At 42.7% G+C, this 24603-nt stretch overlaps 1 protein-coding gene across 11 annotated transcripts in view; it reads left to right on the top strand.

Moving 5' to 3' along the window:
• The window catches only part of hsf4 (heat shock transcription factor 4), a 96363-nt gene that overhangs the window by 33005 nt on the left and 38755 nt on the right, over nucleotides 1-24603 (top strand). For 8 of the 11 annotated variants that reach the window (XM_078544098.1, XM_078544095.1, XM_078544104.1 and 5 more), the window contains 2 exons: nucleotides 16031-16139; nucleotides 23366-23493. In XM_078544098.1, coding sequence (XP_078400224.1) covers nucleotides 16031-16139; nucleotides 23366-23493 — 237 coding nt within the window. Of the gene's footprint in view, nucleotides 1-2769; nucleotides 3090-16030; nucleotides 16140-21779; nucleotides 21926-23365; nucleotides 23494-24603 lie in introns of those variants that run through there. The other 3 variants (XR_013576879.1, XM_078544094.1, XM_078544102.1) reach the window with 2 other exon arrangements.

Here is a 24603-nt window from a genome sequence, read left to right on the forward strand (position 1 = left end):
AGCTACTGCAGGTTTTAATCTCAAGGCTGCATTAATACAAGAGCAGAATCATTATGATGATGGCTTTTTCTTTACATGTGCTGAAGTGTGTGAAATGCCCCACATACCCCTATCTATGAATATACTTCACCTTAGTTTTAAGAAAATAAGAATCGAAATATTTGGAAGTACATTTAGAAGCTTCTCTCCACAGTTATACTTTCTGTTGCATTGGTGCAGTGTCACAAGTCACGGTTGTAGTGTCGGCTGGGCATCATCAAATCTCCACAATGGGGCTGCTTTATTAAGATGAATTGTGAAGTTTGTAATTTTCTGTTCTTCATTGATGGGGATCCCAGTTTTTAAGCCGGAAAACTGGATAGGAAGGAATTTGCTTTGCTGAGCTGGCTATCCAGAGCAATAATGTCGTGCGCACTGGCACACTGCCAGCCCTGTCCACACAGCTGTTAACCCCATGAGGATTCAGCACTTTTTCATATTTTGTAATGCTTATGCTAATCATTCGCAAGATTGGCCAGATTTGATTTTCTGCATGTCAGGAAGAGGGATCTATTGAATTGAATGAGTGGGACATTTAGCAGCTCAGGACCACTCCACATTTCTTCAAAGTATTGGTGGGTCAGACTAAAAATTCTAGCATTGTGATGGGCCGAGTGGTCTTTTTAAAAACATCCTTAAAAATGTGCTTTATCAATAAAAGTTCATGTGGGTTCAGTCAACCATCCTACAAATAATGTTCTGGCTCAGTCCAACTCTATTCAAAATATTGTTTATGTTCCTTCTGGTGCAGCACACATCCAGACAAGATGGAAGATGTTACTTCGATTCAGTGAAAGGTTTGCATCCTCATCAATCTGAAACCAAAGAGTATATTCCAATGCTTTGCCATCATCATTTGTATCCTTGGATTTTAAACAGGAAGTGTTCCTTGGATGTAGGTAATTCTGGCAATTTACTGCCCATCCCTAGTTTCCCTCAAGGCAGTGGTGAGATTACTCCTTGAACTCAAACAGTCCCTGTGCTGATGGTGTTTCCATGATGGTGTTTGGTAGGCAATTCTAGGATTTTGACGCAGTGACTATGAAGGAACAGCGATATGTTTTCCCAAGACTGGATGGTGTGTGACTTGGAGGGGAACTTAACTCTGTATAAGTAAATGGATTAAAATTGGGCCTAAGGCATCGTGACCATTATCTTACAGCTACTGAACTTGGTGGTAAAGGTCAGTGGGTGCTGTTGAAGTATGCTTAGAGAGTTTCTGCAGTGAATTCTGTAGACTGTACCACATAACATGGCCCCTATTTTAAAGGTAAGGGTAGGGGTGTTGGGTGCATGCAAGCCTTAAGGTGGCAGCAAACCACTGAGTCAGGGTGTGGTGATCCAGGTAATCTCAATGGCCAGGCCTCATCTTTGTTAGTGAGAAGTCCTGGACAGATCTGCGACCTGGCTGGTGAATGAGAGTGGAAATTCAGCAGCAGGAAGCTGGGACCCAACAATCTGTTGATGGAGGGTTCTAGCTGCATGTGGTGATGGTGATTCTGGCCTTGATTGGGGTGGGGAGGGGAGAGGTAGGGGGTGAGGGTATTTTGACAGGGTTTGGGCTGAAGTTCTATCCACGTACAGAGGAAAGGGGAGCCCAGGATAAAGGAGACCCAAAGCTTCCTCATGAGGCTTGGAGCAGCACTTGGTCCACAAGGTAACATGAAGTTTTAAAACTTATCTGGGTCTCCTCTGGTCCACGATTCCTTTCCCATCAGGATAGGCTTGACAGGGAAGTTGTCACTGCTCCCAAGCTCAGGTCTCGGACTAATATTGGAGTTGGGCTCGGATCATGTATATTTAAAAAGGACTCCCTTTCTGCAAAGGCCAAGTAAAGATTGAGATATGGTTGGAAGGGAGTGGGATCAGAAGGCATGAGTGACTGGCCTAATTACAATTGCTCCATTCCCCATCCCTGGAAGAAGCAGCTGAGTCTTTTCCTGTTTGAATTGAATTCTGGTCTGTAACTGTATGGGAGAGTGGCAGAAGCCCCAGAGAAATGATGGGATGATTTTTGCATCATTTCTGAGGTTTTTTGCAGGTCTGTCAAGAGAGCATGGGGTAGCCCCATAGAATGTTAGGACTATTGTATCCGGGAGCTTTTCTGAGTCTAACTGGTGCTGATCTAGCAGTATTTGTTGGGGCAGTGGAGGAGGATTTTTATCTTGTATCCAGCCTGGATTGGTGTAATCTGTTGTGCTCAATGCTGACTTTGGACTTTAAAGATTTATGTACATTAGTGAAGAGTTTGGTATGAAATGAATGTTTGGAGTAGAACCCATTTTACCTGCTCTCATTGGGGCTCCACTTTGTGAATATGTGGCCCTCTCATTGGCTAGTTTAAATAACACATGAATTAAATACCTAAAAACAGAACGGCCTGCTGGTATATTTTAAATGTAAAACGAGTTTCGATGCGATCAGATTATCTGTGAAATGAAGATAGAAGGAAAAGACATTTAAGTGGCTTCCCCAAATGTGAGCTTGAGGGCCGAGTTTTTGTTTCCATGTGTTGGTCTATGTTAGAAGAAATACGGTAACAACACCACTGTATTTGAGGTCTTCTGTTCACTCTATTGTTGTGGTCCCATAGTTGGTCGGGTGAAGCTGATTCGCAGCATTTGCTTGTAATTCTTTGTGGACTCATCGTTCTGTGAAGTCTTTGCAGTGCTGGAGCGTGTACATGGGCCATTGTTCTGGGCGAGTGACTGTGCAGGAGAGGGGTGATGGCTTGCTGTTGTCATACTGGGGTCAGGTGGTGTGTAATGGGTCAGTGTCAGGTGGCATTGTATTTGGGATCAGTGTTAGATGGTATTATCCTGGAGGTCAGTGTCAGATGATGTTGTACTGCTGGTGCCGCGGTCAGGGTCAGATGCTGATGCATTGGGACAGTTTTGGAGCTAGCTGAGAGTTGATGTGATGAACCCAACGAGCTGCAGTCTGTGTATTGGGTCATGGATGGATACAGCAGTAACGTGCCCGCCTTCCTCACCAAGCTGTGGACTTTGGTAGAGGATCCCGAGACCAACGATCTGATCTGCTGGAGCGAGGTGAGTCCCTGAGATCCCAGAGTTTATGGACTCGGGAAAGAGAGAGTCTTTTTGCTCAGAAGAGCTAGTGTGTGGGAGAGACCCGGGACCCCAATCCCAAAAGGAACAAGTCAATCCGGAAAGGCGATACATCCCAAACATGGGCAATGGGTGTGTGTTATCACAATTCGATTATTTAAACAGAGGATCCATTTTAAGTCGGATATTGAAAGATCGACCGATTTCTAATTTTAAATCCTGAAGAAACCCTGTTTACAGCAACCTTTCAAAAGATGAATTCCTTTATTTCTCCCGCTCAAGTTGGTCAGCATTTTTAAATGGAGAAAAAGCGAGATAAATCCGCGATTCACTTTGGCTTTAGGGTGTCTGGCCGATTGGATAAAGTCTTGTTTGGTTGCTTGACCCAGGCAGTCACGCAGTGTGCGAGTGGGGTTGACGAATCAATGATCCAGCGCACAGGGTAGTTTGAGCAGCCCCTTAGCAATAACCCCCGTGCTCTTGTGGCTTGTCACAAATCAAATCTCAATCCAACCACTCTCCTTTCAATTTACCCCTTGCGTCAAGTGGATCCAAGAGCAAGAAACCAGTAATTCCCGAAATCATGTCATTCGGGATCAACTAGATTCCAGGAACCATAATATAATCACTCCCCCAAAAGCCCTGTGACTCAGCTCACCATCTTCCCTTAAACAAACCCCTTGTCATACCATTAAATCCGGAAGTCACAAAAATATAAACCGTCCCACAAACATTCACTCTTTCCAACTTCTAATCACCTCATCATAAAATGGGTAACTTTTAGCCCTGGTCTACTCTCAGCACCAGGGCCTGGTCCAATACTCTGAAGCCTGGCCTGAAGAACACATGCAGCAAACCAAAGGTGATTCTCTCCATCCATGCCTTAATTGCCAACAATTTACTTGCATTACAATAGTGACTAGACTTCAAAAGTTCTTAAAATGGCTGTGATGTGCTTTGGGATGTACTGAGGATGTGACAGATGCTACACAAATGTAAAATTTTTTTGAGCCTCGAGTAGCTTCACGCTCTCCCACATCCACCCCAGTTCTTAGCATTGATAGCACAGGCTACTCCCCACTCTTCCATGTTTGCCATTTCAGCTGCCCCAGCTCTAGTCCTGGCCCCTGGGTCCCAACTCTTATCCCCTCCCTGCCTCTCCACCCCTTCTTCCCCAGAGCAACATATTGATGCACATCACAGACCATAGAACCCAACATTTCCATTCTTAGAAAAACTATAAATTTCTCAGCCTCCTACATTCCACCTTGAGAACTGGCTTCTGATCAGCTGAAAACTGGCCAGTAATTCAACCAATGACATTCTCCAAGCATGAAAATTAACAGTTACATCACAGGCTTGACCCATGGTCACTGCAGCTGTACATTCTATGGCAAGTGGTTCACCACCTGACAACCCCAAAGCCTCTCCACCACCTACAAGGCATCAAGTCAGGAGTGATGGAATACTCTGCACTTGCACGGATGGGTGTAGCTCCAACATCATTCAGGAAGTTCAAAGCCATCCAATTGATCAGCAGCCCATCCATGAGGCTGACTTGGCTCCCTCCTCTCTTTGACTAGAGTCAGCATTGGCAACCATCTTGACCAAGAAAATACTTGGATACACAGCGATGAGAGTCATTCCTCTGCCTCGGACAATAGATTCCTTCAAAAAGGAAAAGCGGATTGAAGCGGATCAAAAACTGCACAAATGAAGAAGGGAAGAAGAACTGAAACAGATCCAAAGCTCTAGCAGTCTGGTCAACTTCCCTCTTGATCTTACAGTCCCTGATGTTCAGGCTTTGCATCTGTTTTCAAACAAATCAGGAGATATGGACATCACTGGTAAGCTGGCATTTACTGTCCTTCCCAGTCACCCTTGTGAAGATGATGATGAGTCTCTTTCTAGACTAGCTGCTGTCTGTGTGGTGGGGGTACCCCTGATTCAGTTCTTCATTCATTCTGGCATTGATTCAGTCCTTTGTTTCCCTGCCCTCCCTCTCTCCTCTTTGTTTGTCTGTCTTTGTGTGTGTGTCTCTCTCTCTCTCTTTATCTCTCTCTCTCTCTCTCTCTTTTTATCTCTCTTTTTCTTTTTCTCTCTCTCTCTTACTCCCCCTCTCTCTCTCTCTCCCTCTCTCTCTCTTTCTCTCTCTCTCTTTCTCTCTCTCTCTTACTCTCTCTTACTCCCCCTCTCTCTCTTTCCCAATTTTGTTGGTAGGGAGTTCCAGGATTTTGACTTGGCAACAATGAAGGAACAGTGATCAATACGTGTCCTTGTCAGAATACTGTGTAACTTGGAAGGAACTTGGAGGTGATGGTTATCTTATGCATCAGCTGCTTGGGTCCTTCCAGGTGGTGGAAGTTGTGGGTTTGGGGAGTGCTGTCGAAATGCTGCAGTGCATCCTGCAGACAATACATTGAACCACATTGTGCTGGTGGTGGAGAGGGTGAATCTTAGCCTCATGGATGGGCTGCTGATCAATTGGATGGCTTTGAACTTCCTGAATGATGTTGGAGCTACACCCATCCGTGCAAGTGCAGAGTATTCCATCACTCCTGACTTGATGCCTTGTAGGTGGTGGAGAGGCTTTGGGGTTGTCAGGAGGCGAACCACTTGTACAGCTGCAGTGGCAATGGGTCAAGCCTGTGATGTAACTGTTAATTTTCATGCTTGGAGGATGTCATTGGTTGAATTACTGGCCAGTTTTCAGCTGATCAGAAGCCAGTTCTCAAGGTGGAATGTAGGAGGCTGAGAAATTTATAATTTTTCTAAGAATGGAAATGTTGGATTCTATGGATTTTGAGTAGTTCTTGGTTTGTTTTCATAATGAGTCACTATGCTGTAAGAATAATGCATTGTGAGAGGTTCTTTGAAACATTTCTGTGGGATTAGACAGTAAATAAATGTAACTTTCCTAATATTACATGTTAGTTAGAAAAAGTGGACAATAAATAACTTGAGCACAGAACAGAAGAGTTGGACACTTTTGTGTGTGACATTGACATTGCTTATATACAATAATTCTAAAAAAAGAAAATTGGGATTTTGTCTGTCTTGTAATCTCTCATTCTTAGTGTTTCACTCTTCCTATCTCTCCTTTTGTACGCCTCTTGCACACTTCCTCTCATTGTTATCTCTATCTCTTTATTTTGAAATATTTCTGATAATTTTACATCCTGTCAATGGGCTGGATTTTTATGGAGTCGAGGAGACTCCATGGAGGTGTAAAAATGGTGGCCGGGAACCAATTTCTGGATTCCTGACCCCAGGTTAAGGATGCAAGCCAGTGCAGGTCATGAGCCCACATCTGCACCCTGGACACTGGCCAGCTCCATAGTGGGCAGGAATAGGCATCTCCGAGTCCCTCACAATTATCATAGATTCAGGCCAGCTTTTAAAGGACTCGTGCTTCATTGCCCCTCAGAGATGTCATGAGCCATAGTCTGGATGAGGGAACCTTTTGAAAGGCAAGTTCAAAAGGTTTTACCCATGTCCCCCCCATGCAAGCTTATGCCCCCCACCAACTCTCTTGGCCCCTCATGCCCTCCATGCCAAGCCTGCTGTTCCACCCACCCCCATGGCCCCTCACACCCTCCATTCCAAGCTATGCCCTTCCACCCACCCCATTGCTGCTCATACCCTCCATGCCAATCTATGCTACCTCGATGCCTATTCACCCACTACGCATTCTGTACAGATGCAGTAAACCCTATAGTAACAATAGGATGTGTGCAAAAGCTTAATAAAACAGTGACTCATTCATTTCTATTTTCTTAAACCCTTTTTACTATAGCCCTATAAAAGTGTTGATCAGCCAGCCAGACCCTTTTAAAATATCAATAGTGGAAACTGCGAGCACTTGAAACCTCTTTATTTGGGGAAGTAAACATTGTGCAACTGACAGATCACAGAGCAGGAGCTGTCATTCAAGCAATGTTTTTCCTGGGGCACAGATGTTTCATCAGTCTAATGGATGTCGGGGCTCTCAGCCAAGAATGTATAATGAGGCTTCTACTATTGATACTTTAAAGGTTCTGGATGGTTGACACTTTTTAAAGCTTTTTCACACATCCTATCGATGCAATGGAGTTCATTGTTTCTGTACAGAGTACATAATGAATGAATGGGCATTGAAGTGCCATAGATTGGCATGGACAGTATGAGGGGCATAGCTTGGCATGGGGGTATGAGAGTACCAATAGGGGGTGTAGGTGGAGGGGCACATTGGCATGGGGTTATGCAGGGCCATGGGGGGTGGGGGGTTGAGTTGGCATGGAGGGTGGTGTAAGGGCTAGAGGGCTGTTTTTTGTTTTGCATCACTATTACGACTGGGACAAAGTCCCAGAGCACAAAGGAAGGCCTTTTAAACAGCCCACCTCAGCACCCGGCAGCCCCTGTGGCTGCCTCGGAACTGTTTCCGGGGGTGGAAACGGGGCATTCCCAGAACGGAAATGCTGCATTTGCTGGCACTTTTTATTTGAGGCGAATAGGCCTCCTGACTCCCACTACCCGTCTCTAGGATGATAATCCAGCCCTACATGTCTGTTTTACACATTTCCTATTTTCATCTGTATTTTTCACATTTTTGTGGTTTGTATTATTCTCCCCCTTATCATGGGCTATTTTTAAATGTAAAAACAGATTGCAAGAGTCCCACTTATGTTTTTAAAAAATGCTGCAAGAAAGATTGAAAAGAAAATCAAAATCTTGATGAGACTGATCAGGGCTGTGGCAGCCTGTTGCATATCAAGGAAGGGCTGCATTGACAGAAGTGTCTTCCTCCAAATCAGACCTGAAAGTTGTCTTTGTTTGTTCATAGAGGTACATAGAAAATAGGAGCAGGAGTAGGCCATTCGGCCCTTCGAACCTGCTCCACCATTCATTATGATCATGGCTGATCATCCAACTCAATAGCCTGCTCCCACTTTCTCCCCATATCCTTTGATCCCTTTCGCCCCAAGAGCTATATCTAACTCCATTTTGAAAACATACAATATTTTGGCCTCAACTACTTTCTGTGGTAACGAATTCCACAGGCTCACCACTCTCTGGGTGAAGAAATTTCCCCTCATCTCAGTCCTAAATGGTTTACCCCATATCCTCAGACTGTAACCCCTGGTTCTGGACTCCCCCACCATTGGGAACATCCTTCCTGCATCTACCCTGTCTAGTCCTGTTAGAATTTTATAGGTTTCTATGAGATCTCCCTTCATTCTTCTTAACTCCAGCGAATATAATCCTAACCAACTCAATCTCTCCTCATGTTAGTCCTGCCATCCCAGGAATCAGTCTGGTAAACCTTTGCTGCACTCCCTCTATAGCAAGAACATCCTTCCTCAGATAAGGAGACCTGAACTGCATACAAGGTGTGGTCTCACCAAGGCCCTGTATAATTGCAGCAAGACATCCCTGCTCCTGTACTCGAATCCTCTCGCTATGAAGGCCAACGTACCATTTGTCTTCTTTACTCCAATGTCAGTCTGCCACTTATCTATTGACTGCCCATTTGACCATCCTGTCTATATCTTTCTGTAGCCCAAGACACTCAACCTCATTGTTAACCACCCGGCCAATCTTTGTGTCATCCGCAAACTTACTAATCCTCCCACCCACATAGTCATCTATGTCATTTATATAAATGATGAATAATAGGGGACCCAGCACAGATCCCTGTAGTACACCACTGGACACTGGCTTCCAGTCACTAAAGCCTCCTTCTGTCATCACCCTCTGTCTCCTACAACTAAGCCAATTTTGAATCCACCTCATCAAATTACCTTGTATCCCATGTGCATTTGCCTTCTTTATAAGTCTCTCATGTGGGACCTTGTCAAAGGCTTTGCTAAAATCCATATAAACTACATCAACTACACTACCCTCATCTACACACCTGGTCACCTCCTCAAAAAATTCAATCAAATTTGTTAGGCATGACCTCCCTCTGACAAAGCCATGCTGACTATCCTTGATCAAACCTTGCCTCTCCAAGTGGAGATAGATTCTCTCCTTCAGAATTTTCTCTAATAGTTTCCCTACCACTGACATGAGGCTCACTGGTCTGTGGTTCCCTGGCTTCTCTCTACAGCCCTTCTTAAATAGTGGAACCACATTAGCTGTTCTCCAATCCTCTGACACCTCCCCCGTGGCCAGAGAGGAATTAAAAATTTGGGTCAGAGCCCCTGCGATCTCCTCCCTTGCCTCCCTCAGCAGTTTGGGACACAAATCATCCAGACCTGGAGATTTGTCCACTTTTAAGCTTGCCAACACCTCCAATGCGCTCCCTATATCAATTTGCTCAAGAACCTTGCAGTCTCTCTCCGAGTTCGATACCTTCATCCACATTCCCTTGGATGAAGATGGATGTGAAGAGAAACTTGGTAAAATAAAAGCTTATTTTTTAAGAAATATCCTCTATTTCAACATATTTATACTCACTGTACCGTATAGTTTAGTTTGACACTTCAAATGTTTAAACTTGCTACTGAGCTTTGTACTATACCCAGCCCTTTTTATCACATGAGAGAATTGGAAGTGGCTGGAAGAAAGCGCTATTATAATATGCACTGTGGTAGTATCAGAGTGGAGATTATATTTAGCATGCAGCCAGAGAGATGGATTTGGCATAGTTACTGTGTTGGAGTTTTGATAGTCAATATTATCCACAAGCTTCCAAAAGAATCTAGTTACAAATTTTCTTTTTCAGTGCATTGATATTTTGAATCTTCACAGCTGTTCACCAATTAGTATTTGCATGCACTTAATTTCTCTACCCTTGTTTTAAAAAAAAACGCACACCCTGGACCACATGCATTTTACACAATGTCTCGTGTACTAGTTGAATATGAAAATGTTTGGAAAGCAAGGTCCAAGAATCAAGTACAATTATACCAGTTTTATAGTGCAGATGGATGCTACAGGTTTTATTGGACCTTTTTAATATATAAAAAAATGCGGATAGTTTTCATGTTACTCCTGCCGGCTTTCCCTTTTCAGCTCATACCACCTATAAACAAAGTCATTCATCTCATGGCTGTGAGACACTGTTGATGCAGGATAGTTGCTTAATTTACGTACGTAACAGACATAATTTTGAAGAGTAATTCATTGTGAAATTGCTTCAGATGTGATAGGAAAAATGTAACTGGTGGTACTGGGGGCCTGAAAGAAATTCACCCAGACAAGAGCCAGCACCTTCGGGGGAGGGGAGAGCACCTTTTTTCAAAAAAAAAACTTACAATGGCTCTGTACGTTTTTAACTTGTGCAGTGTTTCAGTTGATTCCTTGATTCAGCATGTGCTACTTTCACATTTCAAAATAATTCATTCATAAAACGTAGTTCCTTCTTTACAAGTGGTTGAGTTTCCAGAGGTGGTTCTATCTCTGATTCTGGGGTCACTATGTGTAGTAAAAACCATAAATGTCATTTCTCAAATCCAATCCTAAACACACATTGTGATAGAAGAATAAAACTCCTGCCTTTGTTTGACAATTCAAACTATCCTCACTCAGTTGAAAGATTGTAATATAAGCTAAGGAGGCTGATCACTGGACACGCATGTAATAAAGCCTGATTGTCTAGTGAGCACCATTGAGCTTTAGAGCTAACACTCAGCTATGTGAACGGTCTGCCTGATGGAGCAAGGCAGTGGGTGCTTTACTCTAAGACCGAAGTAACTATACCTGGCCTTTGAGTTTAAGATGCCAAAGGGTGGTCAAGTGTCCCATTCCCAGCACAGACTCAGTGTTTTCCACTTGTGGTGCATCACTGCTGCTTCAGCTATTTTGATTATAGGACAATAGCTTGTAGAGGTAAGGAATTGATTATAGTTTATATTCCAAAGTAAATTAGAAAATTATGGCAACTAAATTAACCCCTTATTAAAACTAGCTTTTAATAACAGGCTCAAAAGGCCAAATGGCCTACTCCTGCTCCTAAGCCCTATGTTCCCATGTCTACTCTCCATGTTACTGATGGCAGTTCCCTATATTTAGTGTGAACAATGAGTTGTAGAATATGAGGTGCATGACTGAGATTCAATGAATGACATTCATAGTGGAACAAACCATTGAAAGGGAAATACATTTAAAGGTACATTTCCAGGGTCATAAATGGCTGAAGCTTATTATAATAAGGGACTGTTTCCTGTCAGAATTTTATCTTCATTAAAGGAGCTGTGAACCATCAGCCATTTAATGCCCAAACTCTGTCTGCCAATATTTTACTTTTGAAACGTAATGAAATTACTTTTATTGACCTGATTTATCCTGAAAATTCCAGGACTACCATAAAGAAGTCATTATCCAAGCAGTCAGGCTACCCCAACCTGCATTCAGTAAAGGTCACAGTAACACTTGTAATGGATTTCAGTCTGCTGCTGGCAAGGGCTCTAGTGATTTAGTCCAAAAACAAATTATTGACTCTTACAGCAGCCAACATTAGTTACATGGTATTGGGGAAGAGTTTTGAGCGATGAGACAAATCCATTGAATTAGATGCTGACCAATTGCACGTCATGACTTAACATGGAAAAGCTGACTAAAATTGCAGGCAGTTGGTGGACACTTTTTTTTTGCTGCCTCAGTGAGTTTTGTCTTGCTGACGTTAACACTTTAAACCACGACGCTTAAAAGCGAAGGACTTTTCAACTGGGCAGTTAACTATGCAGTTTTAAGGTCTAAATGAAAGTGTCAGTAAGCAGGGTGGAGTGGAGTCCTGTACTGAGTGTTTTGGTCCAGCCAGCTAGAGTAACAGCTGCTTTTACAATACACTTCCTTGTACTCCACACATCAGCACTTTCATTCAGACTGTAATTTTAAACAGTGCTGGTGAGCTGAGTGCTTGTACAAAAGTCAGTTGGAATTGCCTTTAATTTTAAGGTTGTCAAAATGCAAACACCATGCCAGTTAAGGAGGCATTGATCAGCAAATCTGGAAAGAAAGACAGACTTGCATTTTTATAGCGCTTTACATGACTTCACATCTCAAAGCACTTTAGAACCAATGAAGTACTTTTGAACTGTAGACCCTGTTGTATGTGGTAGCCAATTATTGCACAGCATGCTCCAACAAATAGCAATGAACTAAAGAATCAGATAATCAGATTTTATTTTCATGATGTTGGCTGAGGGTTAAACATTGTCCGGGGTACCAGGAAGGACTCCTCAGCTCCCTTTTGAATAATGCCATGGAATCTCTTACATCCATCTGAAAGGAGAGAGGGGACCTTGGTTTAACATCACAACTGACAGACAGCAACACTGAGTGCAGCACTCCCTCAGTACTGCACTGAAGTGTCAGCCTCTATTTTGTGCTCAAATTTCTGGAGTGGAACTTGGAACCAACAAATGTCTGACCCAGAAGTAAGACTACTACCACTGAGCTAAGGCTAGAGTGAAAATCATACTTGCTGCAGGATGGCAAATAATCTACTTAAACCATGATCTCTATTGAGGTGAAGGAACATTGACATCCTGGGGGTGGGGGCATGTTCCCCTGCAGCTGGTCTTGGGAAATTTCCCATAACTTGCTGCCTAATCTCACATTGCACACACCTGCCGTGAGTATTTTAACCTTGCTGCGTTAACAGCAGCTCTGTACAGTCATAAACAAAAACAGAAAATGCTGAAAAAACTCAGCAGTTCTGACAGCATCTGTGGAGAGAGAAACAAAGTTAATGTTTCGGGTCCATACGACTTCTTTAGAGCTCTGCTGAGTTTTTCCAGCATTTTCTGTTCTTATTTCAGACTTCCAGCATCCGCAGTATTTTGCTTTTATTTTAGCTCTGTACAGTTACCTAGTAAGTTACTCTTACACAAGAATTCCATCGTTATGTAGTGATTATCCCTTCCTGAACTCTGTAAATTACGCAGCAAGCAACCCCCTATGTTTATACTGTACAGACAATAACTCTTGCCTTGCTGAATGAACAACAGCTCTGCCCAGTGCCTTGGAGGACCATGCTTACCCTCCAAGCTCCTGGATCTCCCACTGGTGGCAGATCTTCAGCTGCTTTGGTCCTAATCTCTGGAACTTCCTGCTCAAACCTTTCCACCTTTTAAAAACCTCAAAACCTATCTCCAACCAAACTTTTGTCGTGCCTCCTAATCTCTCTCTTCCTTGTGCAGCATCTGTTTCCTTTTTCCTATTTGTCAAGCAGCCTCAGACATTTCTTTACACTAATGACACTTAATAAATGAAAGATTTTTTTTAAAGTGTGGTTTGGGGATTTGAGTGTAACACTATTTATTCCCTACCACTTGTCGTTCTGAACATGTGAACAATCAACCACGTAATGTTGTAGAAATGTGAAGTTATCCACTTTAGTAGGAAGCATATTATTTTTAAAATGTGGGGAACTAGAGAAATGTCGGTATTTAGATGGACATTGAACATGAATCAGAGTTATTTTGCAGGAACAGCAAGCGATTAGGAAAGTAAGTTGTACGTTATATTTTGTTATAAAGGGATTGGAGTACAGGATTAAAGAAGCCTTACTGCAATTGTATGGCATCATGGTGAGACTACATCTGGAATACCGAGGACAGTTTTGATCTCCTTACCTAGAGAAGGATATACTTGCCTTAGTGGGGAGCACAACAAATGTTGACTAGAACAATTCCTAGAATGAGAAGATTGCCCTATGAAAAGAGATTGAGTAGACTAGGTCCGTATTCACTGCGGTTTAGAAGAATGAGATTGAAACATATAAAATTCTTAATGGGCTTGACAGGGTAGATGCTGGGAGGATATTCCTGCTGGCTGGGGAACTTAAAACTCGGCACTATAGTCTCAGAATAAGGGGTCAGCCATTGAGCACTGAAGAGAAATTTCTTCACTCGAAGGGCTGTCAATCTTTAGAATTGTTCACCTCGGAGAACTGTGGATTATCAGTCATTGAGTCTATTCAAGGCAGAGATCAATAGATTTTTGGACACTTTAAGGCAATCAAGGGAAATGAGGATAAAGCAGGAAACCAGAGTTGTGGCAGATCAGCCATGATCTTATTGAATTCTGGAATGGCCTATTCCTGTTCCCATTTCTTGTATTCTTATCTAACGTGGGTCTGGAGTTGTGTGCAGGCCAGACTAGGTAAGGTAACCTGAATGACAATAGTGAGCTATTTGTGTTTTTATGACAATCCAGCAGCTTTCATGGTTATATTCTGTTCTGATGCCCACCCACAAATCACTACATTTATTGAATTCACAGTGCAAACAAGATGCTATGCTGGTAGAGTTGTGTTGTTCAATAAGAGCCCCAACCCCACTCACATTATTCTCTGCTTCTCCCCTGAAGGCAGTGACTTGTGCTGGGGTATGGTTCTGCAGATCTGCAGTATCTTATTTATCACCTTGTGTGAGTGCTGGCAGCCTATTTTACTATGGAGCGTGCCCTCACAGACTAACCCTGGCCACAGGATCTAGATTCATGCACTTTGTAACGTGGGATCTCTGGATAGTGGTCAGGACTGAGAATTCTGTCTGGGATTTTCCTTTCCCCTTCCCTAGCCTGTGGATACTGAGGCTAAGGTTATTGGCCCAACCACTACATCAGCAAACAGCACAGATCGGGGATCAAACCTGGGAACCTTTTGCTCCATCTGCCTCAGTATCGAATGGTACGTTTACCCACTTAAACCTTCATTGAGCATTATGTAGGGAGGTTTTATACACACAAATTATTCCATTAACTTGTCTAAATAGCGTACCTGCATTTATTGACCATCTGCTATTTATTATAATTTACATTGATTTCCAAAATGTTTATGTTCTGTAGTACACACTTAATGTATATTGTTTATACTAGTTTTATATGTAAAAATGTAGGTAATACAGTTTGAGCAGCTGCCTGTCTATAAGGAAACTTCTCCAACATTAGAAAATAGCCACTGTTTGGAGGCAGGTCATGTTTAGTTACAGCAACTGGAACTTGCAGCCTTTCCCAAATGTCCTCATTTATAAAATGTAACTCTTTCGAGTACATTCACAGTTCTTGGTTTCCGGGAGTGGGACATGAACCCACAACCTTCTGATTCAAAGGCGAGGGTGCTATGAACTGAGCCACAGCTGCATATACGACAGCAGCATTATATTATATACAGCAGTGATGGAGCTGACATTGTATATATTCTATCTTGATGGTTAGAAATAGTTAATAATGCAGTCTATAGACTCCATTATATATTAAAACTGTCAAATTATGTTTTATGACCAATGGATCTCCTGTGCTGCTCCTCACAGTAAGTAAGAGAATGCACTGTTTATAAGGACAAAAGTATTATACTGTGGAACGCTCAATGGATTATTCTACTGCTAAGAGGAGGATGTGAAGGAAATGCAGCATGTCTCTTGAAGGCCACGTGGTCTAATTACTCCAAATAGGCACATCCTCAGCTGACATTATTGTAAATCTTGTATCTTTTTCAGAGTTGGAGATGCTCAGTCATGTGCCCACCAAAGGTCTTATGAAACCCTTTTAAAATCCCTCTGCCTCGCATTCATGTTGGGGCATCCTGGCTTGGATTTTTGGCAAGTCAGCATTTTAATTATACAAGGGGTAATGTTATGAACCTGCATTGCCATTGGGGTCCCCCCACCTGCTTACAGGTCAGTTCGGACACATGCTGACCCTTGGTTAGAAAATCCTGGGCAGGAACAACCAAAATTCCAACAATCACTGCCAGTGGTTGACTCATAAAATTACCCCTCAATCCCCTACCTTAGGCCAGTGTTCTGATGCCAGTGGAGCTTGAGAAGGTGTCTGTAATATAAACAGAGGGGCTCACTAATCTTCACGCATCATCAGGGGAGGATAGCAGTAATGGTTGGATTTATGCTTTGATTTGAATATTGATTCTCTTCATTGCCCTGTGATTCAGTGAAGTGACAAGTGTGTTTTCTCTCTTAAAATTTTATTTCTAGAGTGGGACCAGTTTCCATGTCTTTGATCAGGGCAGGTTTGCTAAGGAAGTGCTGCCCAAATACTTCAAACACAACAACATGGCCAGCTTCGTGAGGCAGCTAAACATGTGTAAGTGATACAGCCACCTGACAGGTCCATAGAAGGCTGCTCTGGACAGGCCAACATATCCTTCCAGAGGTGCGGTGCCCAGAACTGAATGCAATTCTCCAGATACGGTCAGACCAAAGCTTTACATGGCTGGAGCATAACTTCCACCTTTTTGTATTCCAGCCGCTTGAAATAAAGACCACGATTCATTAGCCTTTTAAATTACTTTTTTGCACCTGTTGACTAGCTTTTAGTGATTTCTGTACTTGAACCCCTAAATATCTCTGCTTATCCACAGTTCCTACCTGTGCACCATTTCAAAAATATACTAATCTTTCTTGGGTTTAAAGTTATTAAATTCAAACTTGCCCACTTTGAAATTCACCTGCCACAGTTTTGCCCGCTCACTACATCTATCATTATCCCTTTGCGACCTTCTGATCCCAACTACACTACTTAATGCACATCTGAACTTAATGATAGTACTGCCTTACATTGGAGTAATAACCAATAAAATGATGGGACCTTGTTCACACGCTCCCCATCCACATGTTAACTTTTCATTAACCTCGCTGTTGATTAGAATTATAAGCACAATGCTCTGTGTGCAGGTTCTTTCGACAGGTTAGTGTCTGTAAGTGCCATACATAGGTGGCTTAGAAAACAAAACATTTAAAAAGAGTATGGCCCCAAAACCGTGTTTTGAGCTGTTGAAAGACTGCTGCTGCCAGCAATAAAGCATGGCAGTCACCAGTTTGCCTAACATCAGTAATTAACTGCATCCAGCAGGAAGGAGAATTTAGATCTCCCAGGATACAGGAGTGGGGTTCAAGATGAGCTTCCAGAATTGGGGGTAAGAGAGGGAAAGGGAGCCTCCAGAAGCAGCAAAGGTGGTGGCATTGCTGCTTTGACTTTTACAGTAAGTTTCTGAATTAATAAAGAAGTGTCACAGTAACAAGAGAAGCAGCAGAATACTTGCATATTAGGGGGAGACAGTGGTGTAGTTGTAATGTTACTGGACTAGTAATCTAGAGGCTCAGGTGAATTCTCTGGGGACACAGGTTTGAATCCCACCATGGCAGCTGGTGGAATTTAAATTCAATAAATAAATCTGGAATTGAAAGCTGATCACGGTAATGGTGACCATGAAACCATCATCAATTGATCTGGTTCACTAATGTTCTTTAGGGAAGGAAATCTGCCATCGTTACTTGGTCTGGCCTACATGTGACTCCAGACTCTCAGCACTATGGTTGACTCTTAACTGCCCTCTGAAATGGTTTAGCATGCGAATCATTTCAAGGGCAATTAGGGATGGGCAATAAATGCTGGCCTTGCTGGCCTGGCCCATGAAAGAATAAAGAAAAAAAGATAGAAAGAGATGCATCTAGACACTGAGAGAGACATAGAGCGAGGTGGTGAGAGAGACGTAGAAACACATTGAGAGGTAGAATTACACGGTGTGTCAGAAAGAGGCATAAAGCGAGAAAGAAGCATGATCCCACAATAATGGAGTTGTAGTTTAGTTGCTGTAATTGCTATGATCCCAATTATCTTCCTCCTTAATAATCATAGCCCAACTTTGCATTTCAAGTCTGCCTACTGAGCACCTGATGAGACAACTGCTGGTCAAGATGAAGGAAAAAATATGCAACAGAAATAGTGACTGAGAAGCCAGTTGGAGACCACTTGGTGATTGTTCTGGACAGTCAGGTGGATGAAGAAATAATGAGATTTCCTGCACCTACCAATCCCTCGTTTCCCTCCCACCACAATGACTTTGAGCAGTAACAATGGAGGGAACCATCATTGTAAAGATTGTTGGAAGAGTCTGATTGGCAAAATCCAGGACCACATCCTTTGATAAATGAAAAAAGTGTAAATTCAGTCATCCTACATTCCTAATGGCTAGTCACGCTCAAAAGGAAATAGAAAACAGCATTGCCGTGCAGATTCTTTGATCTGTGCTCTCTTTGACCACAGATCCCTTTGGAAACACTGTCTCATTGAATTTATCCCAGCAGACTGTGCTACTTTAAACCTCTTTCCTCTTTGAACTCTAATACAAATTCCTCTCTTACACTTCTACATCTATGGCTGTTACCAGGTGTTATCTGAATATGATGGTTTTGGGTTCGAACAATTGCATATAAATTGCAGCACAGAAACAGGCCATTCAGTGATTAAGTGATTATCCTTTCACCAGCAATAATTCCTAATCCGATGTACCTCAACTATGTTCCCAAAACCTACTATTCCCTTTCCCTTTCACAGGCCCTGAAGTCTGTAATTCTTTCTCTAAAATTTTCCATCTCTCTTTCTCTCCCTCCTCCTCTTGGATGCAACCTCTTTGATCTGGCAAAGGTACAGCAGCATAGTGAGTGCAGCTCTGAGGAAATTCCCAGCAAGGCTTTGAGAGTGCAGAGATAAAGATTCATATTTACAACGATTTGAATAATGGATAGCAATGTTACCAGTGCCTTGGGATGTGCTGACTACAAAATAATTAGTTGATTTAAGATATATTATTTGACTGAGCAAATCATGGAGACAGCTGAAACAGTGTTGATTATATGAGGACTCGAAACGTCAACTCTTTTCTTCTCCATCGATGCTGCCAGACCTGCTGAGTTTTTCCAGGTAATTCTGTTTTTGTTTTGATTATATTGAGGTTGCCTCCTGCGCCATACCATAGGATCTGGTTTGTAACAAATGATGATCTTTTCTCGACATCTTCCAAAATTGTCTTTTTTAAAACCAACCTTACGTGGCACTTGACCATAATGAGGGACCAGGGCTGACCCTGGAATATGTCAGAGATTAAATGTAGCCCTGTTGTAATATTTGAATGATTATTTCAAATTGATAAGGTGCACTTTCCTGAAGTATTTACTGTTACAATAGGCTGGCTGTGCTGTTAGCTAGTTTCCATCAAAGGGAGCAGATAGGGACATTTGAGATCACAGAATTGTTACAACACAGAAGGAGACCATTCAGCCCATTGTGTCTGTGCTAGCTCTCGATAAGCAATGCACCTGATGACGTGAGGAATTGCTGCAAGAATCTAGACCATCTTTACCTGAAAATAATCAACTAATGGTAGACTGTACTTACCTCTTTTTTTAACCTTCTTCAGTAGTTTCTCAAGGTTTCGAAGTTGTTCACCCTTTACATGGTTGAGCTTTCTTGCACCTGACAATTTAGGTTTCTTTGACCCATGTCAAACTAAGCTTCGGTTCCCCTTTCAGGTGCTCCAATTTACTGGTCCATTTTCATATCTTTTCATTTCACATCTTTTTTTTAGTTCTAACTTGCTACTCCCTAGGCCCGCCTGCTAGATTTCAGTTCCTCTTTCAGACTTACCGGCCAGGCCTTCAGCATTGATTAATATGTCTTCGTGCCTTTCCAGGTGGCCTTGAGAACTGATTTCTGATCAACCTTTAGCTACTTTCCCAACCCAAGCAGCAATCGTTTCTTCTGTCTGACCTTCCCTTCAGCTTGAACATTCTGCTTCTGATACTGAATGTTATGATTTCTGACTCTTGGCGCTCAACAACAAGCATGGTGCTTTTCACAGAAAGGAATGTGCGATTGTGGGGTTGATAACAGTTGTAGAGAATTATAGGAGGCTTTTGAAGAGGTGGGCTGGTGAAAGATACTTTGGAAAGATTATTTCAGAGAATAGGCAGAATTACCAACATGAGTTGCTTTGCCGTTTCGTACAGGAAATTCACTATTTTTTCAGAAGAGCCTGCTAGTATTCACTGTTTGGCCCTGGAAACCATTGATTGTTTACTCAAAACATGCTAGGTACAGTAGCCTAGTGACCATAGTACCGAGCCAACAATCCAAGGATTGAGAGTTCAAAATACAAGGTGGGAATTTGTGAAATTTGAGTTGAAGAAGTCTGTTAAGTTATGCGCTAGCACCAAAAGAAATATGAACAAAAAAACAATTGGTTTAAGAATGTTCTTCAAGCAGGGACCTCTAGTCTGGCCAACATCTGATTCCAATGCCACACTACATAGTTGACTTTTAATTATGGCAGCTATTTAATCTGTTCAATAATGTCAGGAATTCTATCTATAGTCATCTGGAGATAAGGTCCACTCACAAATAATAACCGGCCAACCACATTATGTGATTATCAGTTGCCAAGTTTAAGAAGCATACCATTGTCATCAACAGTCATGTGAAACCTGCCTGTACCCTAGAGATAGCTGTTGTTGAGGAGTAGCATTGGTGCTTGTGAAAAAGTTTTAATTGTAGTGTGAAACCTTTATACTTTATCAAAAATACCAAAATAATTTCAAGAATGGTTTGTTTAAAATGCCATTTTTACTTGGATCAGAATTAAAATGTAAATAAAATTAATCCCTACCTGGGACTGTTGAGGTGTGCAGAGAAAGACGAGAGCATTTTAACTGCCATGTATCTATATCTCACAGATCGAAATAACGTCCTTTGTTTAGACACTGCAACAAAAAAGAGATATGCTAATTTGAAAATATTTGCATATTGTTCGAAGTATGGTTGTTTATAGCTAAATTATTTGTTTGACACAACTACAACATTCTTCCTACAAACAGGCTTTGGTTATTAGTACAATGGATGTGTTTCATTCCACATTCAGGGCACATTTGTCACCTTGGGGAAATGTAATGGTGATGACAGTGTCAATCCTCTTTTGGTGTTTGGGTGATGTTTTGTGTTGGTTTAGGCCAAGCATTTCTGAGAGTGAGTAGGATACTTTGAAGCTGTTAGAATCAAAGTTAATTATTAAAATAACACCTTCATCCACCTTGTTAACATTACCTTCCTCCGCCACTTTCTCGGCTAACCTGCTGCTGAAACTCTCCTTTCTCAGCTCCAGATCCAACTACTCCAAAGTTCTTCTGGTTGGCCTCCCATTCTCCATCCTTTGCAAGCTTCAGCTCACCCAAACTTTGTTGCCCCTTACCCTATCCTGTATCAAATCTCTCTCATACATTACGCCTTTACATTCCAATCAACATTGACTCCCGGTCCTCCAATTTAAAATTTTCGTTTAAATCCCTCCGTGACCTTGCCCCTTCCTATTTTTATAATCTCCTCCAGTCTCTCCCCATCCCAAGGACATATGCCTGCCCGTTACAGAGGCAATTGTGTACACTGGAGACCTCTGGCCAAACCTGTGTACAGGAGATTAATATCATCTGTTACATAGACTGCTGTACTGGAGAAATCTATTAATCATTAATGTAACTGCTGTGTGTATAAAGTGTTGACTGACAGAAAATGTATAGTGCTGGTATAAACTGGAACACTTTGCAAAAGCTTTCGTATGTACAGCTTAACATTGATCTCTCAGAGCTGGAATAGTTGTGCTCTGGTTAAAATATAACTTTTCTCTAGTATTGATCAATGTCAGCACTAGAAAATTCAACTTGATAAAGTACCAAGGCCAAGCTAATCTCCTGCTCCAGCGAGGCTGAAAACAAAGCAACTTGCCAGTTTGAAATTAGTGACCGTGATCCCTCTATCAGAATACCCTCAGTGTAGTTGCTTCTTCATATTCAATCATTCAAGACTGAACTGTATTTTCCCAACCAATCCCTCAGTTTATTTATCCATCCATTTTCAAACACTGAAGGGCTTGACCCTCCATCCTTCGTTTTCTCTCTGTTTTTCTGTTATACATGGTCCGTTGTCTCCTGTTGCAGTTCTTCCCATACAGGTGGAGTCAAACCTGGCACAAAGGAAGATGGTTGTGGCTGTTGGAGGTCAGTCATCTCAGCTCCAGGACATCACTGCAGGAGTTCCTCAGGGTAGTGTCCTAGGCCCAGCCATCTTCAGCTGCTTCATCAATGACCTTCCTTCCATCGTAAGGTCAGAAGTGGGGATGTTCACTGATGATTGCACAATGTTCAGCACCATTCGCGACTCCTCAGATACTGAAGCAGCCCATGTCCAAATGCAGCAAGATCTGGTCAATATTCAGGTTTAGGATGACACGTGGCAAGTAACATTCACACAAGTGTCAGGCAATGACCATCTCCATCTCCAACAAAAGAAAATCCAACCATTGTCCCTTGATGTTCAATGGCATTATCATCCCTGAATCCCCCAATATCAACATCCTGGGGATTACCATTGACCAGAAACTGAACTGGACTAGCCATATAAATACTGTGACTACAAGAGCGGTCAGAGGCTAGGAATCGTGCAACGAGTAACTCACCTCCTGACTCTCCAAAGCCTGTCCACCATCTACAAGGCACAAGTCAGGAGTGTGATGGAATACTCCCCACTTGCCTGGATGAGTGCAGCTCCCACAACACTGAAGAAAGCTTTGACACTGTCAAGGACAAAGCAGTCCGCTTGATTGGCACCACATCTACAAACATTCAGTCCCTTCACCACTGATGAATAATGGCAGCAGTGTGCACCATCTACAAGATGCACTGCAGGAATTCACCAAGGCTCCTTAGACAGCACCTTCCAAAACCATGACCGCTACCACCTTTAAGGACAAGGGCAGCAGATAGATGGGAATATCACCACCTGGAAGTTCCCCTCCAAGTGACTCACCATCCTGACTTGGAAATATATTACCGTTCCTTTACTGTCGCTGGGTCAAAATCCTGGAACTCCCTTCATAACAGTGCAGTGGGTGTACCTACATCACATAGACTGCAGCGGTTCAAGAAGGCAGCTCACCACTACCTTCTTGAGGGCAACTAGGGATGGGCAATAAATACTGGCCCAGCCAGCGAAGCCCACATCCCGTGAATGAATAAAAAAAAAAACACCATTGACCAGGTCCCATTTGGATGAAAGATATATTTAACCTATGTTAGAGTTCAAGTAGTTTTCTGCAAAAAAGTTAATTTGGACAAAACCCAGCTTTGGAAGCTGCAGTTTAATTTTAAAACATGTTTTTCCATATTGGCTTTAAGAAAACCAATAATAATTATTGGGTGAAGGTCCGGTCTAAGAGGTGATTCACTGGTGTGGTATTTAGCAGGTCCACACCAGTGATTCTGGCAGGGTCAAGATGAGGCCAGATGATTCTTGACTGTTAGCATTTTAGAATCAGTTGGCAAAACACCCAGAGACATTCCAGTGTGACCATAGCAACTGATAAAAATTGGTAAAGGAGGTGGAGCAGATTGGTCAATCTCTCAGCACCTAACAAAGATATCTATTGACTCAAGGCTATGTGATTCAAGAGGAGTTTTATTTCTCTCTTTTCTGTCTTTGTTCAGATGGCTTCCGGAAAGTGGTGAATATTGAACAAAGTGGTTTGGTGAAGCCAGAAAGAGATGACACTGAATTCCAGCACCTGTATTTCCTGCGGGGTCAGGAGCACCTGCTGGAACACATCAAAAGAAAGGTAAGACTTTCCCCTTGTCTTCTCCCAGAAACAGGAACCCATACTTTGGGTCAAATTCACATCAGACCAGCATCAAATATGACCGCTGTTATAAGAGGGTTCGCAAGGAGAGATCTTCGAACGATAGTTGAAGGAACTGATCTCGGGGAGAAAGGATGAAAGTCTTCATGCAGTTTTACTTCGTGTGAGCCCACAGAACAAGATTGCGGAGAATTTGACACTGGGAATGATACTGTGTGGGATGTAGGACTCTGGAGGATGAAGTAACTGTGTGGGACATAAGTCCCTGGGGGATAATGTGTGGGACGTAGAGCTCTGGGGGATGATGCTGGTGGGTTGTAGGGCTGTGGGGGATGATACTGTGCGGGATATAGGTTCCTGGGGGATGATGTGTGGACGTAGAGCTCTGGGGGATGATGCTGGTGGGATATAGGGCTCTGGGGGATGATACTGTGCGGGATATAGGTCCCTGGGGGATGATGTGTGGGATGTAGAGCTCTGGGGGATGATGCTGGTGGGATATAGGGCTCTGGGGGATGATACTGTGCGGGATATAGGTCCCTGGGGGATGATGTGTCGGATGTAGGGCTCTGCGGGGTGAGACTGTGTGGGATATAGGTCCCTGGGGGATATGTGGGATGTAGGGCTCTGGGGAATGATACTGTGTGGGATATAGGTCCCTGGGAGTTGATGTGTGGGATGTAGGGCTCTGGGGAATGATACTGTGTGGGATATAGGTCCCTGGGAGTTGATGTGTGGGATGTAGGGCTCTGGGGGATGATGCTGTCTGTGTTGGGGGGATTGTTGTGTTCTTGCCTGGGTCTGGGATGGCTTTACACAGGAAGCCATGAGGCATGCAGCAATGCCAAATGAAAATTTGGTACACCAGGTGCATGTACAAGGATGCTGTTGTGTGATTGAAGACATGATACAGATGATCACGATGAAGTGAGTTCTACACTTTGTTTAACATGTGCTACACCTGATTGGAGGATATTTAATATATTCTGAGATGGGAAATGCTCCATTGATGTTGTTCCTGCAACAATCAGAAACATCTGATGGTTATTTGGGCTCTCAGTTTGTTGTGTAACCAGGTTGCCTTAATCT

This window comes from Cetorhinus maximus, chromosome 6 (genome assembly GCF_964194155.1).
Source record: "Cetorhinus maximus chromosome 6, sCetMax3.hap1.1, whole genome shotgun sequence".
Classification (NCBI taxonomy): Eukaryota; Metazoa; Chordata; class Chondrichthyes; order Lamniformes; family Cetorhinidae; genus Cetorhinus; species Cetorhinus maximus.